This window comes from Emys orbicularis, chromosome 5, assembly GCF_028017835.1.
Source record: "Emys orbicularis isolate rEmyOrb1 chromosome 5, rEmyOrb1.hap1, whole genome shotgun sequence".
NCBI classification, from domain to species: domain Eukaryota; kingdom Metazoa; phylum Chordata; order Testudines; family Emydidae; genus Emys; species Emys orbicularis.
The window spans coordinates 77,670,730-77,688,958 of record NC_088687.1 but is presented as its reverse complement, the minus strand read 5'-3'; the positions used below and the strand labels follow the sequence as shown (position 1 = coordinate 77,688,958).

General features: G+C 37.8%; 1 protein-coding gene across 5 annotated transcripts in view; it reads right to left on the bottom strand.

Annotated features, from left to right (window-relative positions):
• Positions 1-4,889: 4,889 nt before the first annotated feature.
• Positions 4,890-18,229, bottom strand: part of WDR17 (WD repeat domain 17) — a 71,890-nt gene continuing 58,550 nt past the window's right edge. For 2 of the 5 annotated variants that reach the window (XM_065405148.1, XM_065405151.1), the window contains 8 exons: positions 15,545-15,565; positions 13,959-14,070; positions 12,747-12,888; positions 12,540-12,642; positions 8,761-8,862; positions 7,425-7,523; positions 7,023-7,206; positions 4,890-5,009 (listed from right to left, as the gene is read on the bottom strand). In XM_065405148.1, the coding sequence (XP_065261220.1) occupies positions 4,890-5,009; positions 7,023-7,206; positions 7,425-7,523; positions 8,761-8,862; positions 12,540-12,642; positions 12,747-12,888; positions 13,959-14,070; positions 15,545-15,565 (883 nt within the window). Of the gene's footprint in view, positions 5,010-7,022; positions 7,207-7,424; positions 7,524-8,760; positions 8,863-12,539; positions 12,643-12,746; positions 12,889-13,958; positions 14,091-14,660; positions 14,662-15,544; positions 15,566-18,229 lie in introns of all 5 variants that reach the window. The other 3 variants (XM_065405149.1, XM_065405152.1, XM_065405147.1) reach the window with 2 other exon arrangements.

Below are 18,229 nucleotides of genomic sequence, written 5' to 3'. Positions count from 1 at the left end.
TTTTCCAATTTACAGATTGCAGTGGTGCAAGATGAGTAATGATGATGTGTAGTCAAACTTTTTGCACATTGTGATGTGATGAGTTGAATAAATTTGACAGTTGTACTTTGTGTCCTTTTGTATCTTGACCTACTGTACATTAATTTTTACAATCTTAGAAATAAGATTATTATTAATTTTTAGTAACTTATCTATATCAAAGCTGGTCATGGCTTTCGTTTCCTTCATGTATAAGTGTACGGATCTGAAGTGTTCAAAGTAAATAAATCTAGTTTGTTGGAGAAAAATCTCTCCCTTCACAGCTTTAGAAGTTGTTATATCCAAATTAAAGCAATTAAAATTGTTTATTGCATCAGTGATTATCCTGCTTATGCATGCCTTTCAAAGAATGTGTAGGCTGTAGCTCTATTTCAGGAGAAACAGTTTTTTCAGTGTCCCATTAATTCATGTACATTTTGAAGGTGATCTTCAGAATGGAAAATTAGGAACATACATTTTTAATGGAATCTTAGAATCTGTGGCAGCTGAAAACTCCCTTGGAAATGATTCTGTTATTACATATATTAAAATCTGTGCAAGGTAAGGATCTGAATAGGGAGTGGGGAGCTGATTTAAATCAAAGTGATTTAACTATCAATTTTAATCATGATTTATATTAGCAAGTAGGACACCTTGCTTTAAAATAATCTATGTTAATCATGTTTTGCCTTTGTACTTTAGTTACTTTCAGAAAAAAAGTTGATGCTCAGTGGTTGGTAATCATTTGTTTAAAAAATGGTGATGTTCAACTAAATTTATTCTTTACACTAAATTTGGTGCCTTTTTTTTTTTTTTTTGGCTAACCAGAAGGATACATTATATCTATATACATTTAAGCAGTTACAAAGCTTTCATAGATTCCAAGGCCAGAAGGAAATATTATGATCATCCAATCTGACCTCTTGTGTAACACAAGTCATATAAATTTACACTTATTCACATTCTTAATTTTTACATTTTTTATGTTTGAAAATAATGCATTTCTTAGTAGATGATTAATGTTCTACTTTTGATTTGTGTCAAGTTCTATTTCAGTGGAAATTAAAATTAATTAAAATGCAGAAAAACAGCATTTTATTTTTTATTAAATATAACTACTTTAAAGGTGCTAAATTCATAAACTTTTATCAAAAATGTTTTACATTTTAAGCTAACTGGGTTACTAAACAAAGGGGAAGCATTGTCGCTTAGTGAATTGAATTGATTATTTCTGGTAAACATACCCTTCAAAAATTTAAAACTAGTAAATTTCATCCTCTCATATCTAATTTTTATGTATAGATTGGAAGAGGCAAAAACAAGCCTTCTGCCTTTTCAGCTTCCAATCAGTTTCTTAACTTTGAATGGACTAATTGAACTAAACTAGTTAAATAAACCAAAATGAAGATATTCTCTCTGCATCTTCAGAAGAGGCTACTGCTGTCAAAAGCTGGTTCAACAAACTCTGGTTCCAAGTGGTTAGCTAGTGAGTCCCAGCAAAAACAATGAGGAATCTTGTGGCACCTTAAAGACTAACAAATTTATTAGAGCATAAGCTTTCGTAGGATCTGAAGTGTTCAAAGTAAATAAATCTAAATATGCCTGCCTACTGTAATTTTCTCTCCATACATCTGAAGAAGCGGGTCATAGCCCACGAAAGCTTATGCTCTAATAAATTTGTTAGTCTTTAAGGTGCCACAAGACTCCTCGTTGTCTTTTGCTGAAACAGACTAACACGGCTACACCCCTCTGAAACTGAGCCTCAGCAGTTCAGTGATCTGACTTTAAAACTTTACATCAAACATGTACTACTTATTTTTTGTATTCAATTTACATGATTTTATTATAAGTTGTCAATTTCAAATGTAATTTTAAATAGGGTTATTTTTTAAAAATCTGATTTTTTTTATTTGTTTGATTTTTTTGTTGTTTTAAATCATCATTTTGTCTTTATGCACTCTGAATAGGCAGCATTTATGACTTTACACAATTTTAATTTGACACCTACACACCTGGAAAATAAATATGTTTTTTTTTTTAATGCCATGTCATCAGTTTTAGGAGGGACACTACTTGTTTTTTTTGCAGTCTTGCCTTTTGGCCTATTCAATATCACTGGAATTTTGTAAGTCCTTGTCCACATATAGTGAGTGCACTTTTACTTGTGGCATTGTTAAATTTTTGTTACAAGAGTCAAAATCTGAGCTGTCCAAAATTAAATTAAATATCAGAGCATAAAATTAGCTTTTCTCTAAGATTTGTAATTAAGTTTACAACTGGTGTTTGTCTCCAGTCTCTGAAGCTTAGAACAATAGTAATAGTTTTGACATGTTTTTCTTCATTTTGATAAACATGTGACTTTGGTAGAGACATTTTATTAGTTTAGCACTTATTACAAGAACACTAAGATCACAAGAGATTTTTTCAGAGCACCTGTTACACGATATAAAAGTTTTACGGCTTAGTATTTTTGCCTGGAAAGCAATAGAGAAATTCAGACACTGTATAGCAATTATTTGAAGGTGAAGACATCAGAAATTTTTTTTAATATGAAGGGGAAATAGCTATAGTTGAGCAGTTCTGCTTGACAATGAAATCACATTTTAGCAAACAACCTGAAATTATTTTGGAAAACATTGATGCAGCTATGTTTTGACAGTTACGACTACATTTATTGTAACAGTAAATGCACATTTTACAATATTTTTTCTTATGTTTTCCCCCCACATAGGGTAAGGACTACCTTAAAGCAAATACAACATAATTTTTGTTCACAAAGACTATTAGCAGACATATTTCTAATATAAAAAGTGCCCTTTAACTCAATTTTTATACTCTAAACTTAACAATGAAAAAATAATTTGCCTCCTTCAGTGTCAAAAGAGGGAATAGATTTGTCTGAGATTCCACACTAAGGCACAACTTCCACAAATTGATGCAGTTCTACTACATATTTATAATTATTTAAAAGATTTAATTACAAATCTTCAGGATATTACCAAAGATTTAAAGAATAGAGTGGCAGTTGAGTCAATCCTTCAGATTCCAATTCATACAGTTAAACAAACTTTGGTGTTTATGATCAATCCTCTCCATCTTTCCCCATCTGAAAATGCCTATATTTCTTTTACATACACATCGGACATACAAGTCACACAGCACAAGGTAACTACTGATCTTTGATTCAACAAAAATAACCATCGTTTATTCACAGCTGGATAGGTTATAGTTCTTCCACAAATTAGTATAATGGTTCTTTTTTCTGAATTCCAACTCTCATTCCCCAAACTCCATATAATTAAACAAAGAGAAACAAATCTCAAATGGTAGAAGCAATAAAGTGATACCTAACTCTCTTGCAAAACAAGGGCTGGTAGTTAGGATGTACTTTTTATTTGAGGCGCCAAAAATCTGTAATAAATTCAATAAACCCTTTGTGGAATAAAATTATTAACTTTAAACTTAAAAAAAAGAAAAAAGAAAAATGTTTGTTTTTTCCATACTTCATAGAATTCCTGAGTTTTAACTTCCTCTGTAGCCTAGGGCCGATTAGCTAGCCTCTCTATCTCAGTTTCCACTTAGTAAAATGAGGACATTCCTTACTACCTCATAGGGATCGTGTGAGGATTAGGTTTGCAAGGCATTTTACGATGAGACGGGCTATATCTTGTGTTATTCCTATTTTGTACAGGTTATTTAAAACATTTTCAGTCATTTTTATTATTATCTCTTGATATCCCAACCAGAATAATGTTTGTTTGTTTGTTTTTTTGGGGGGGCGGGGGGGAGAGGAAGTGAAGCTGATGAGAACAATGCCACTAACATGCTGATCAGGGAACCCAGCAAAAGGATTTCTAATACTATTTGATGGAAGAACAATTCTATCTGTGAACAACTGGTCTTCTCATGCAGGTATTTGATATTATGCACAATTTTTAGAATAAAATATTCTACTGCCATCATTTTTTCTTTCATTTGGGCACATGATACTAGATGTGAACTAACCATCCAACTAAATAAAGCAATGCCCACATATTTATGTATCAGGTTCTCAATACCATACAAATTTTTACAATCTATACAAAATTAAAAAACAAAAATTTCAATTTACATCATGTATTTCAATAATTTTCATTAAATAAGCTGTTTATTACTTACAAGCTATTTATTAAAAAAATAGAACACATTTTAGCGCTCAATAAAATATAATGGGGGGACTGCTAAAGATGGATTTATTAGAAAATAGAATAATTTATCCTAATCTAAATATTCATCAAAATGACTTCTCTTTTCCTGTTAAAGCTTAAATATTTATTGTATGGAAAGATTTTTTAATGAAAAATTGAAGTATTTTGACTATGTTGTCATTTAATTTACACTATCACTCTTTAGAACACATTTTACCAAGTATTAGATACAAACAAAAGGGCATACAGAATGTATGAAACTCAGCTGTATCTCAGTGGCAATTCATAAAAGCATAAATGCATACTGATGTATTTAAAAACGTCTTATGAATTTCACAGTTTCAGCTACCCCAGTATTTTGCTAATGTTCAGATATTTCTTTTCTTGCTTTACAATTTGCTCACAAAAATTTACTGAAATGTTTTTATGTTGTCTGACAGTATTCTCTTTTTAAAAAAAACATGGCTGTCAATTATGTAAGGACATTTTTTCTTTGGATTATCATATAACTTTATATATATATAAATCTATTTTTCATTTTCTCATTTACATTTTGCAAAATTCAAATAATTGTCCTTCAGGAAGAATCAACTGCCATCTTTCTATCCTTCAACAATCAAGGTTAAATTAATGTTAACCTGCTGGATGTTACTTGTTTTAAGCACTACAGAGGAAAAAGTCTTATTAGAATGGGTTGAGTCGTATTCCTGTTCCTAATGGTGAGAAGGGATTCACTTTGGCCCACATCAAAGCATCATTCAGTGAAATAGCTGATTTTCCATCTTCAAGGAAAAACACTGGACCCTGTGAATGTTTGAGGAGGGGAGGAAAAAGATACACATCATGTCTCCATACTCCCAGAAGAGATGCAGTCTAGCAAACGCAAATTTTTACTTCATCTGAGATGAAAATGAATAGAGAATACAATGCTAATTTATGTAATAGCTTTACAAGCTTAAAAAGTTATACCTGTTATAATCAAGTCTGACTAAAACTTTCATACTCAATTTATAATGCTATACTTATCAGGTAAACAGATGTGTCCTAAAAATCTGCAAGCCCAAATTTCACATTTCCTAAATTCCTGAGTTAGCTACATCTTAAAATAATAATTCTGTAATATTTACAAACTATCTTATAGTTAATTAATTCTTCCTGTGTGGCTATTGAGTATGTATACTCTGCTGTCGGCATAATTACTCCACCTCCCTGAGCAGCAGTAGCTATGTCAGCAGGAGAGCTTGTCACTCAGGGGGGTGGCTTTTTCACACCCACAAGTGACTTATGTTATACCGAAGTAAGTGCTGGAGTGTACAAGCCCACAGTGTCTTCAAATTGCAGCATGGTCTAGAGAAACGTGCCTGGCAGAGTTGAGAGTCTGGGTCTGTTTCCCTATCTGTAAAAATGGCAATAATAATAATAATACATACCTCACAGGAATTTACTGAGGATTAATATATGTTAAATACTTTGATCACAAAGCACTGTATAAGTGATAAATGTAATTGAAAGCTGATAGTCATGTTTGAAAGTGTATCCTTTATATTATTTAATTATGGGGAAAAGATGAGAACTGTCCTCTGAAGGATCACCGATGTATGTTTTTAATTCATGTAATGGCTCCTGGGTACTGTAGTGGTTGGCACTCTAGAAATGCATATTATAACACATATTTCCAACACATTAAGGACAGTGTGAAGTCTAAAATAAAACTTTTTAATTGTTTTCAAGTCAAACCATGGTGAGGTTGGCAATAGCTCGCATATATTAAAACAGCATATGCTAAGACGGGGTGGGCAAACTTTTTGGTCCGAGGGCCACATCTGGGTGGGGAAATTGCATGCAGGGCCATGAATGTAGGGCTGGGGCAGGGGGTTGGGGTGCGGGAGTGGTGCGGTGTGCAGGAAGGGGCTCAGGGCAAGGGGTTGGAGCGGAGGAGAGGTGCGGGGTGTACGCAGGGGCTCAGGGCAGGGGGTTGGAGTGCAGGAGGGGGCTCAGGGCAGGGGGTTGGGGTGCAGGAGGGATTTGGGGTGCGGGCTCTGGTCTGGTGCCGCTTACCTGGAGCGGCTCCGGGGTGGCAGCAGCACGCAGCGGGGCTCAGGCAGACTGCCTGCCCTGGTCTCGTGCCGCTCCTGGAAGCATCCGGCACCACATCCCTGCGGCCCGGGGGGGGGGGGAGAAGGGGGGACAGAGGGCTCCGTGCACTGCCCTCACCTGCGGGTACCTGCCCCGAAGCTCCCATTGGCCGTGGTTCCCCATTCCCAGATAATGGGAGCTGCGGGGGGCGGTGCCTGCAGGTGAGGGCGACGCACAGAGCCCTCTGCTCCTCACTCCCAGGGGCCACAGGGACGTGGTGCCGATCGCTTCCGGAAGCTGTGTGGGGCCCATGGTGCCACAGGGGTGGCAATCCCGCGGGCTGGATCCAAAGACCTGATAGGCCGGATCTGGCCCGCAGGCCGTAGTTTGCCCACTCCTGTGCTAAGAGAAATTTCTATTCCTTATACAGACTAAAAACTTTTGACTGCTCCAATTGGGGATTTCCTTCTGAAATTTTTCTTTTCTGTATAGTCTACTGTAGTTAAGGACAGTGTCCTCCAAGGCAAAATGGCAGCTTCTGCCATTGCAGGGTACTCAATAGCAATATTCCAACTTGCCCCTTCTTCCTCAGAGGTTTTCTTTGAGAATGCTGCAAGCCTCAACTATTTTCAATTTTTATTCAGTCTCTTTACTTGAAAACAATTGGTTTGACTGTCTTTAAAGTAACTGTTATTTTATTAAGTATTCCAAAAAGAGCACTCAGGCTCCATAAAATGGTACCTGTATCCTTAACCCTGTCAAACAAGAGATGTGAACATCTGAGTGACTAGGAAGATTAGACCCAGTGACGTAATCTGGTCCAATAATTCCTTTAAGAGGCTCTTCTTTTATTCGTGATACCAATGTTGAATAAACCATTCTCTGTGATTCGGATGGAGGGGTATATGACAATTCATCAGTAGATCTGAGAGTAAAATATATTTCATTTTAAGCTATGTATTTCATTTGCAGTATACCTCAAAATGCACAAAAACAAAGAATATTATTTCAAAATGAAGTATCTTAATTTTTACATAAATTGATATAGTCATATTCTACAAAGAAAAAATGGGATAAACATTTACAATGAGCATATTTAAATCATAGTAATTTTATTATGATAACTTTATGTTTCACACGTACTTGTTGACTAACTGAGTACAAGCTCTCCAAGCATCTAGTTCCTCAGAAAGCTGTTCAATTTTCAGGGGTACAGATACCTCCCGTCGTTTTAAAAGCTGACTAAAAAAAGAAATAAAAACTAATTAAAATATCTTCCCACAGAAAAAAATTTAAGCAAGAAAATATACATTGTTAGAATTGAAGGGAAAAGAAGCTAGAAATTAGCAATATGAATCTGTCTTTGAGTAAATGTTGAATTGACCATAAAATTGGATATTTTTGCTATACCACTAGAGTTAAATTTAGGAATTATTAGTTTTTATATTTTCATATATAATTATCTTGATTTAACTGCAGAGTTTTCCTTTGAAGTCTATTTTTAAGGCTATATATGCTTTTTTTTTTTAAATGACAGTTATTGAATCTTATAGGAATTGTGTGCCTTGATAAGTATTACTGACTGGTGTATGCTGAAATGATAAATACAATATCTGAGGATGTTGGAGGGCTAAGTGGATCAGTGTAATGTGATTTAGCACAATATCTGAAACAACCTTGTCTTGTCTGAGTACATGTGGAAATAGGAATTTTCAGAAAACTAACACTGGACCTAATTTTACATAAACCAGAGCAAGAAAAGAGGGACAGCTTTTCAGTTTACTCAGTCCCTGATTCTACAAGCATGCATGTACTTATGTTTAAGCATATATACAAGGCCATCTGACTTTACTGGGACATCTCATGTGCTTATGTGCTTTGTTGGATTGGAGCATAAAAAGCTATGAGGTCAGATTGTCGTGGATTTTATAGGTCTTGCAGGGTCAGGCTAAAGAAATACAGCTTTAGAGGGTCCTTGTTTTCCTGAAACCTACATGGATTCTGTGAGTCCCAGGACGCCTCAAAGCTTGATGTCTTAAGTGTCACAAATAGATTATTACTAACCTATTTTTCCTTAGCTTCTTGTTTCTCTTATAAAAGAGAATATCTCATCCTGTTATTATTTCCCAAATCAATTTCAGTCAAATAAAATTATAAAGTACAATTGATAACTTATGATAAAGCAAGGAGAAGATCTAGAATATCTATTTACTTATAAAAAACAATCTTTTCTTTCAGGACCACACAGTTTGACTGAGGCCCAAATTCTGTTTTCAGGCTGACCTTGTGCCTGTGCAATGCAAGAAGCCAATGGAGCTCTGGGTGAGCATAGGAGTACATCCACATGTGCTCATTGCAGGAATGGGACTTTAGATTGATAAGCTTCTGGGGGCAGGGGCTCTCTCTTACTATGTATCATAATCCTGACGAAGGCTCCTGGGTGCTACTGCAGTGCAAATAGGTATATAATTAATATTACCTTGTGTATTCATAAAGTGCAGGTACAATGCTAGCATACTGTCTTCTAATAGCAAGTAAAGCACCAGCGTAACCAGACAATATCAGCAGCTCATTCCGAACTCTAAAAATAGAAAAGGATCAAAAGTAATCAGAGTTTTCAATCATCTGTAGAAACTTTAAACAGACTATTACTCTACTAAATAATTTAAAATATTGCTTGATCTGTGAATTTCTGTAGGGAATGTGTGTGCTGCCTGGCTGATTACATTTAAGTTCTAAACCAGATAACTGTAAACTACACTTCATCTGCTCAACACTGATTCCATTTATTGATTTTTATTTTTTCTTATGCTTCAGAATAAAAAGTGCCACACATGGACTCTGAGTATTTTCAGTTATTTAAAATAAATGCAAGTACAAATTTCAGCCAGCTCACTCCTTTCAGCAGGCTGCAGCTCCACATACAAACAATATCATCCCCACATATTAGCCAGTACTTCAGTCCTCTCTTCAAAAGCGGGGGCCATGTTGGTTACAGGGCAAGTTGCACTTTAGATCCCTGGCTCCCCTGCACCCATCTCCAGGGTGGAATCCAGTGTTCCAATCACTTTGGAACTGGATCTCTGGGTTGCAGCATCTGTTTCTCAAGAGTGTTAACATGACAGAGTCAACTGGGTTTGGCACCTGTAAACTCTTTACCTCCAGGAGCCTGCAACAGCAGCCAAAAAAAGTGATAAAAACAGCTTCTTCGAAAGAAAGCATAACATATTCATTCACTCAAAAGGTACAGATTATGCAGAGCAAAGGGTAAAAACGAAGGCCTATATGTCTATTTCCCTTTACCTAGCTCTTAACATTTCCTTACAAGCTTTGATAAATTCATTAATCTCTTAGTTAGGAGAAACAGCCTGCTTGCTGCAGCTTCTCTCTCTCTCTATCAGAGACTCTCCACCAGGCAGCCTTTGATATCTCACACCTCCCCTTCTTTGTTCCACCAGGGTCTTTTAGACCAGTGTTGTTCAATGACTAGTCTGTGGACCGACACCAGTCCCTAAAATCTCCCTGACACACTTTAGAAAGGCAGCAAGATGGTCCCTGGTATCAAAAAGGTTGAGAAACGCTGTTTTAGAGTATGCCTACACTACAGTAAAACTCCCGAGGCTCAGGCTGTGGGACCCTCCCCCCTTGCAGGGTCCCAGACCCCACGCTCCAGTCTGAGCCTGAACATCTACCACTGCAATTTTATAGCCCCGCAGCCTAAGCCCTGCAAGCCTGTCAGCTGCCACAGGCCAGCTGTGGGTGCCTGATTGCAGCATAGACAAACTCTTAAAGGTTTAGTATCCCCTTTGATTGTAGGCTTAGATCTGGGAAATGTAATCCTGGCTAGCCTGGATGGAGGTGTACAGGGGCAATCCCCAATTAATAGCTTCCCCCATTATTCCCTTAAGGAGCCTTTTCTCTATCTTTGTTTTGCTTCCTATTTGCTTCCCCCCACAAAAGCCTCCTCTGATTTTATGCAGTCAGGCAGGATAATGTCAATTAGGCAAACTGAATGCATTATATCATATTTATAACCAGTAATAAAACTCCCACATTCTCTAAACCAGGCAAAACATTTAGGCTTTGTCTACACTACACTGCTTTTAGCGACACAGCCGTGTCGCTAAAAATCGGGCAGTGTAAACGCTGTTTGTCGGCACTTTTGCCAACAAAATACTTCCTCCCCTAGGAGCGGGGTTCATGTTGTCAACACGAGAGCACTTCTGCCAACAATGAGCTGTTTACACTGCCACTTGCTGCTGCAACTTTTGTCTTTGGGGGGGGGGGGCTTTTTAAGCACCTGTGAATGACAAAAGTTTTGTCATTCAATTGGCAGTGTAGACAAAGCCTAGGCACTGCAGCATACTCCTTAAGTCCTTAACTCCAGGCATTTCAGATCAGCAGCAGGAGGGCATACCAGAGCTCTGGTGCTCTTACGGAGAATGCTCTCTCTGTTATGCAGAGGAGGATTTACCATCAGTGTCTCTGGTGATCATGATTGCAACAGTGGCTTTGTCTACACTGGCAAGTGAATGACAAAACTTTTGTCGTTCAAAGGTGTTAAGAAATCACCCCTCCCTTCCCCCGTCCCCCCCCCCGAAAGACAAAAGTTTTGTCAAGGAAAAGCACCGGTGTGAAGAGTGCTTTGTCGGCAGGAGCGCTCTCCTGCCGACAAAGCTACCGCCGCTCGTTGGGGTGGAAGTTTTTTGTAGGCAGGAAAGAACTCTCTTGCTGACAAAAAGCAGCTACACTGCGTGCGCGCCTTTTAGCAGCACGGCTTCTAGCACACAGCCGTGTCACTAAAAGCTGCGTAGTGTAGACAAAGCCAGTGTATCATGAAGATAGAGGTGCTCAACTACACTTTGGCTATTTAAGGCTTTATAAGTTCAAGCCAATACCTTAAAATCTATCTGCAGAGCCACGTGCTCTCTACAGAATGGCCTAGTTATCAACCAGACAGCTACCTTCTGCACCAGTTCCAGCTGCCTATTACATTTAAGATGTATCCCCCACAGAGTGCACTGAGATAGTCTAACCTTGCAGTGACACAGGCATGAATGATAGTAGCTATATCTGAATTTGAAAGAGTATGTCATACTCATCTGGCCAGAGGTAGATAGTAAAACACCTTTTTGATCATGACAGTCACTTCTAAATGCAGTTATTGGTCTAGCCAGACTCTAGTTATTTAACAATGGCAGCTGAACACCCTCACTCTTTGGTGCAAATAAAATCTCCACTAACTCTTCGGGTTGTTTCTCTCAACCTACCAGCATCACCTGTCTTGTCTGGACTGAGCCTCAGCCAGCTTGCTCTCATCCATGCCCCAATTTCACCTATACACTGCATTAGTCTCTCAACAGCTCCAGCTTGGTCATTTGAATTGGAGACATAAAACTTAAGGTCATTAGCCAGAAAACAATGCCATCTGAGTCTCTTCACTAACTCCTTTAATAGGCCAGATATACACATTGATACAAGAGGGGCAATAAGATGGAATCCTGCAGGACCCTACATGAGAGTGCCCTTACAGTTGACAAATAATTGCCTATTACAACTTTTTGGGTCTTCTCAGCTAGAAAAAAGCAACCTCCACCCAGCTATTCCTGCCTGAGACGAAAGATGGGTCAGCAACACTTCCTGATCAGCAATTTCAAAGGCAGCTGACAGATCTAAAAGTCAGCAAGAATACCTGATCATTGTTACCTCAAAGGGAAAATTAAATGCAAGAAGTGCAGCCTGTGTACTAAACCCAGGTTTATGTCCATTTTGACTAGAGTGTCAAGGAGTTCTGAGGAAGCTAGATACTGTGATAGTGGTCTCACCACAACCTTCTTGACTACCCAAAATAGGGAATGCACAGGTTGTGGCCTGAAGTTCTCACAACACCTTCATCAATTCAGTGAAACTCAACCAGAAAAGACCTTGCATTTATCCCTTCAAGATCCTGCTCTGCTACTACAGATGCAGATAAGCTGGCCTGAATCTGAATTTAGGACCTAACCTTCAGTCCCAACATTTGCAAAACACCCATTGGCTCAAAGGAAGTTTGCCCATGTTAGGGCTGATGGATTAGATCATATAGTTGTATTTGTTATTTTTATTCAGCTGGGTAAGCTGAGAGCTATGTTGTAAAGATATCCAAGTGATTGCTAGCTGTAGGAAAGAAGTAGAACACATGACTGAAAACAAGGAGAAAGAGTAATCTTTAAAAAAAGAGGGAAGCCTCAGTTTTATAGTCATGGGAAACATACTCACTCACTACATTTATGCAGCACTAATCTTTCAGTGCGAATATAGCTTAGAAGATCAAGAAAGGGACACACTGAATCCAAAGTCCAATCTGAGCTACTGATTTGTTCTGTTGAAAAATACAAACAAAAAATGAAAATGGTAAATACCAAAGCAGAAAGAAGCCAAACAAATGACTATATTGAGATCAGGTTCTTCCATTCACAAGCCTACCTTTAATATATTGAATGCCAAGAGGAAGGGCTTTTTCTGGTTCTGTACTTAACAAATAGTATTTTATGGTTTCAAATATGTCTCCATTTGCCTGAGCAGTCTCTGCTAGCTGCATACATTCTTCTACACCTGGTAGATTACACTGGAAAACAAAGGTTTTACACAAGAAATAAATAGTTTTGTTTGAACCTGGTAAGGTTCAAGAAACTACGGAAGTTCCCATAAAGCATAACAAAAACAGATTTTCTCTGATATGAAGAAAAGATCATTCTCTTTATTTAAAGGTAATAAAGATTTTTTCACGGATGTGTATCACTAGGAGAGTACACTTTAATCCCCTCTATAGGGGTGCATACTGGTAGAGTCAGTACGCCAAATGTCTGGTGAATGTCAGCCTAGGCATCTAAGAACTTTGTGAGGTCTTTCTGTGACAAACCCATTGTTTAAGAAGTCACTAGATGAGCAGTTAGAGTCAAAAGTAAAGCAGTCAGAGGAAGAAGACTCTTCCAGACTACAGAGGAAGTCTGCCAGGCAAAGGAGCCAATGGGCACCAGATGCAGTACCACAGAGATCAGGGTAGTGGGGGAAGGAGGGATTCTTTAATATGACTTCAGAGAGAATGGGACTATAAGCCCTATTTACAGGCGACTCTTATGACCATGAGCAATTAGAAACATTCTACCCTGGGGGGAATCCAGATTCTTATGGACAGAGGATCTGGCCTTAGTTTGCTACTGCACACATAATAAGAACAGCCACCACCAAGCTCTTACCATCAGCAGATTTCCAAGTGCTTTATAGAGGAGGTAAATCTCATTATTCTCATTTTATAAATGTGGAAACTGAGACACAGAGAAGTGAACGTGACTTACCCACAGTCACCCAGCAGGCCTGTAGCAGAGCTGGGAATAGAACCTATGTCTCCTGAGTCCCAGTCCAGTCTGATGGTCACTACATCAAACTGCCTTTATAGCATACCAGAAACCAAATACACATTTCTTATTGTGCATAAACTGATGGTAAAAGTCTTATGCAGATGAAACACAGAACAAAAATGGATATGAGAGATAATACAAAATATTATTAATATACAAAATAATATTCATAAGTGTTATGAATTTATCTACATATTAAGAAACAAATCAATAAATAACCTCATTTTACTATTCAAGTAAATGTTTGTTTTTATTAATAAAAGTCCCTTAAATGTACCTTTGCATGTAGGTCATTTATCTCTGCTGTGGATCCAGGATAGAAAGCACATAGCTTTACTAACTGCAGTTCATTATTGGGAGTCATCATGAGAAGATCTGCTGCCAAGTCCCTGTGCAAACAGAAAGTGTACTCTCAACGACATGTAATGGTGGAGATGCAGTGTCAGAGGTAGGACTGTTTTCTTTACACTTGCCTTTCCTCTTACACTGAACAAATATGTGTTGTTGCTGGGGAAATGGAAAAGGGGGATCAGTCCAGTAATAACGGCTTATGAGGAGAGTATTGCCTCTTTTTGCCCTAGTTCAACTCCAGGAAGTTGGTAAGGCACAAAGCTCCCAGAACTTCATGAAATCAACATTAGTCAGCACTAAAACTCACAGAAAAGTGTCTTGTAATTACAAGATGGGATTTCAAAACACGGAACAGGGATACATTTTCAGCCCACTGCAGATAGATTTGCCATTTATGAGAATCTCACTGCTGAAAATACATCCTTTATTATTTTTACTTCATCTCACATAAAAAAGCTTATAGGGAATATTTATTTAAGAAATAATTAACACAGCAAGATTTTAAATAGTTATTTTATTCAGTGCCCAATACTTCCTTATCTTGGCTCCTGCTCTTTCCCCAGTGTTCTGTGCCTATTCCTTGCACCACTACAAGCACCAAATACGCACTACTCCAGGTTTGAACAACACTTCACTTGTTACCCAGGGAATGTAGCTGTTAGCCATAAAATTTAGCCTCTTCATCAGCACAGCTATCTCTGACTGATGTTCCCGAGTCTACAATCCCCACATTTGTTTTGCCAGTAATTGTAATTATTCATTAATTAGGCCAGAACTGAATACACAGGAACTGAAGCAGGAGTGACACCTATGGGAAATATGGGGAAATGCACAATTTAGCCTCAAGCAAATACAGATTGAGGCCATTCTCCACACACACACACATTTCCACAGAACATCAAGTATATGTCTGGACTGTTACCATCGGCCAAAGAGCATAATGCACCTGGAGGTGAAGCAAGGTTGCCCTTCATTCCCTGCACTCTAACTCATATTGGAGAAAAGGGCCATTTAGGTTCAAATGCTCCTCAAATGGGGTGCAATGTCTTCTTGTTGAATTTTGGTACTATATACTTTAATAGGAATAGAGAGGCTGGCATGTCCTAGTCATTATTCTGCCATTTTCTTATCACTCCCTTCCAGTGAGGGGTGCTTTTTCTTTTTCCAGCTCTACTTGATTTAGAATAGTTCTAATACCTTTAAGATAGGACCCTAAATGTGCATTCAGTTAAAAACAGAGAGACAGAGTGATACAAATCCCCATATTTTTATTCTTCTAGTTTGTTTACTCTTCACTCGCAGAGTTTATGTGGTCACTTGAAAATGTTAGTGAATTGTTGCTTTGCAAACAACTTCTGCCCATCTACCATTCTTCAAAACATTTATATACATATTTTATCAACCCTAGAAAAAAAACAAAGAACATAGTTTAAGGTTATTTTTAGTCTATGCTAAAATCATAGAGCTTCAATGGATTTTTTAGAATCTCTCTCTTTAGAAACAACAAAGTACCTGTATCCAAGAGATGGAAAGCTAAAAGGAAGATATTGAAACAGTAATGAGCAAAAAAAAAAAAATGTTTTTGTTTACTAAATAGGGGACAAATTAATGAATAAACAGCACTACCACTCCAACAAGAATATAAATTTGGCTTGGGAAACAGCAGCAGCAAATTATACCAACAGCTTGATTCTAACCCCCCTTGCAAAACTAAATCAACAAGCTATTTGGAATATCAGCTTGTGTCATTCAACATATAATAGCTAATTTTCCAAGATACACAGAAGCCATATCCAGAATACAACCTTTGTGGGATCCTGAAATGGCTTTCAAGATCTGTTCCTAAAAACTGTTTCTATAACATGGCTTTGCTGTCATGTACTGGCCTAAGTAGTTAGGGAAAAACTGTTTTAAAAAAAAGTTGGTAGAAGTTAGTTGAGACCATACATTGAAAATAACTGTTTAAAACAAAGGTCTCTGTCATCCAAAACTGTGTTACCTGAAATGTTTTTCAAGAACCAATCTTGAAAAGAAATTCAGGATCTAGCAAAAATAGTGCAGCTGAGGCCAGTGAAGTAGGAGTTAAGCTTTCAATAAATAAATATTATTACGATTCATCTAAGGGAAAGAAGTGCCATTTTAGGAGTGGTAGGAGGTGATAGGCACAAACCAAAACTAAGCTGACATTATCAAACATTCAAAATAATTTCCCCAATATATTTTGTGTTTGTTTTTGAGAGAATACCACTGGACGAATGTATAGTAAAATGTTCCATCAATAATCTATTTCATTATCAGTTAATCAGGGATGGTCCGGTATTCTGAGAAATGCACTATAGCAAAATAAGAGTGTTTCAGAATAGTGGGTATTTCTAAATTTAGATTAAGTTATGGAAAAGTAAAGATTTCTAATGGTAAAGGGAGTTCCATATATGTTAGAAAAGCCAGGATTTCTGCTTCTCTCTATAATGAGATATAGGTATAGCATAGGTACACCTCTACCCCGATATAACATGAATTCGGATATAACACGGTAAAGCAGTGCTCTGGGGGGGGGCGGGGCTGTGTGCTCCGGCGGATCAAAGCAAGTTCAATATAACGCGGTTTCACCTATAACGCGGTAACATTTTTTGGCTCCCGAGGACAGCGTTATATCGAGGTAGAGGTGTATTTACTATTGCTATTTTGAAGTATCTGAAAGGGGTGGTGAACTGTGTTGCAGCAGTCTCTGGCTAAAAATTGGTGCAACAACTGTAAGTCTGAACACTGAGTTTACGAAGACTATACAATGTACACACAACTGTTGTCCCAGGAATATTACAAGCACTGGTTGTATTAACTGGGATGAGGTCTTTAGCTCAATGCAATGGTTTCTTCTAAGGGCCTGTCTATATGAACAATTAGATGTGGCAACATGGTGTGTGAATCTACCCTGCTACCCTTCTGTGGTTTAACTGTTCCTGTGCACCCTGCTGACATGCATTAACAGTTTGTTAGAGTGCTTTCAGCTAGTCCCATTTCAAAGTAGACTAGATCAAAGTGCACTAATGAACTGCTAATATGAATCATCAGGGTACATACAAAAAGAATGAGAAGTACTCGTGGCACCTTAGAGACTAACAAATTTATTTGAGCATAAGCTTTCGTGGGCTAAAACCCACTTCATCGGATGCGTGCAGTGGAAAATACAGTAGGAAGATATATATACACAGAGAACATGAAAAAATGGGTGTTGCCATACCAACTGTCATTATACAAAGTAAAAATTGTTTCCCCATGCTAATTTCTTTCCCCCTACTGTTACTCACACCTTCTTGTCAACTGTTGGAAATGGACCATCCTGATTATCACGACAAAAGTTTTTTTTTTCTCCTGCTGATAATAGCTCACCTAATAGCTCACCTTAATTAATTACTCTCATTACAGTTGATATGGCAACACCCATTTTTTCATGTTCTCTGTGTATATATATCTTCCTACTGTATTTTCCACTGCATGCATCTGATGAAGTGGGTTTTAGCCCACGAAAGCTTATGCTCAAATAAATTTGTTAGTCTCTAAGGTGCCACGAGTACTCCTCGTTCTTTTTGCTGATACAGACTAACACGGCTACCACTCAGAAACCTGTCATCAGGGTACATACAGTTAGACCTCAGCAGGTGAGTGCAGAATAGATTCACAGCCTCAGCTTTGTGGCAGTCTAATTGTTTGTGTAGACAACCCCTAAGTGTGCATGGGAAAGTTACAAGTGTTACAATTGTACCATTTCATCTGTCTTCCTAATTCTGTCTGCAGTGTTTCTTGTTCACAATTTACACAAAAGCAACTGTGCCCACAATGATGGTGTGTCCTACAGAATAAGAATCACCAGGAATCTCAGAATGCAGCGATTCAACTACTATTGTAAGATGTGTTGCATGTGAACATGCCAGAACAGTTTTGTCAAAATTTTTGCTGGCTGACATGCCAAACCATTGTAAAGACAAGAGCCATAAACCAATCATTTTATGCAATCAATGTTCCTGCAACGGTTTCCTTGATTAAACTAGACCTACTCTTCGGTGGAAAGGAGCTCAACTAGGCTACTCTTGGTGTATCTCTAACTGGGTGATCAAATACCAACTTTGACAGCAAAACTAAAACTTAGATCCTTTTAAAAACAGATTGACTGTCCCACGTTAATTCCTATTTCTCTAA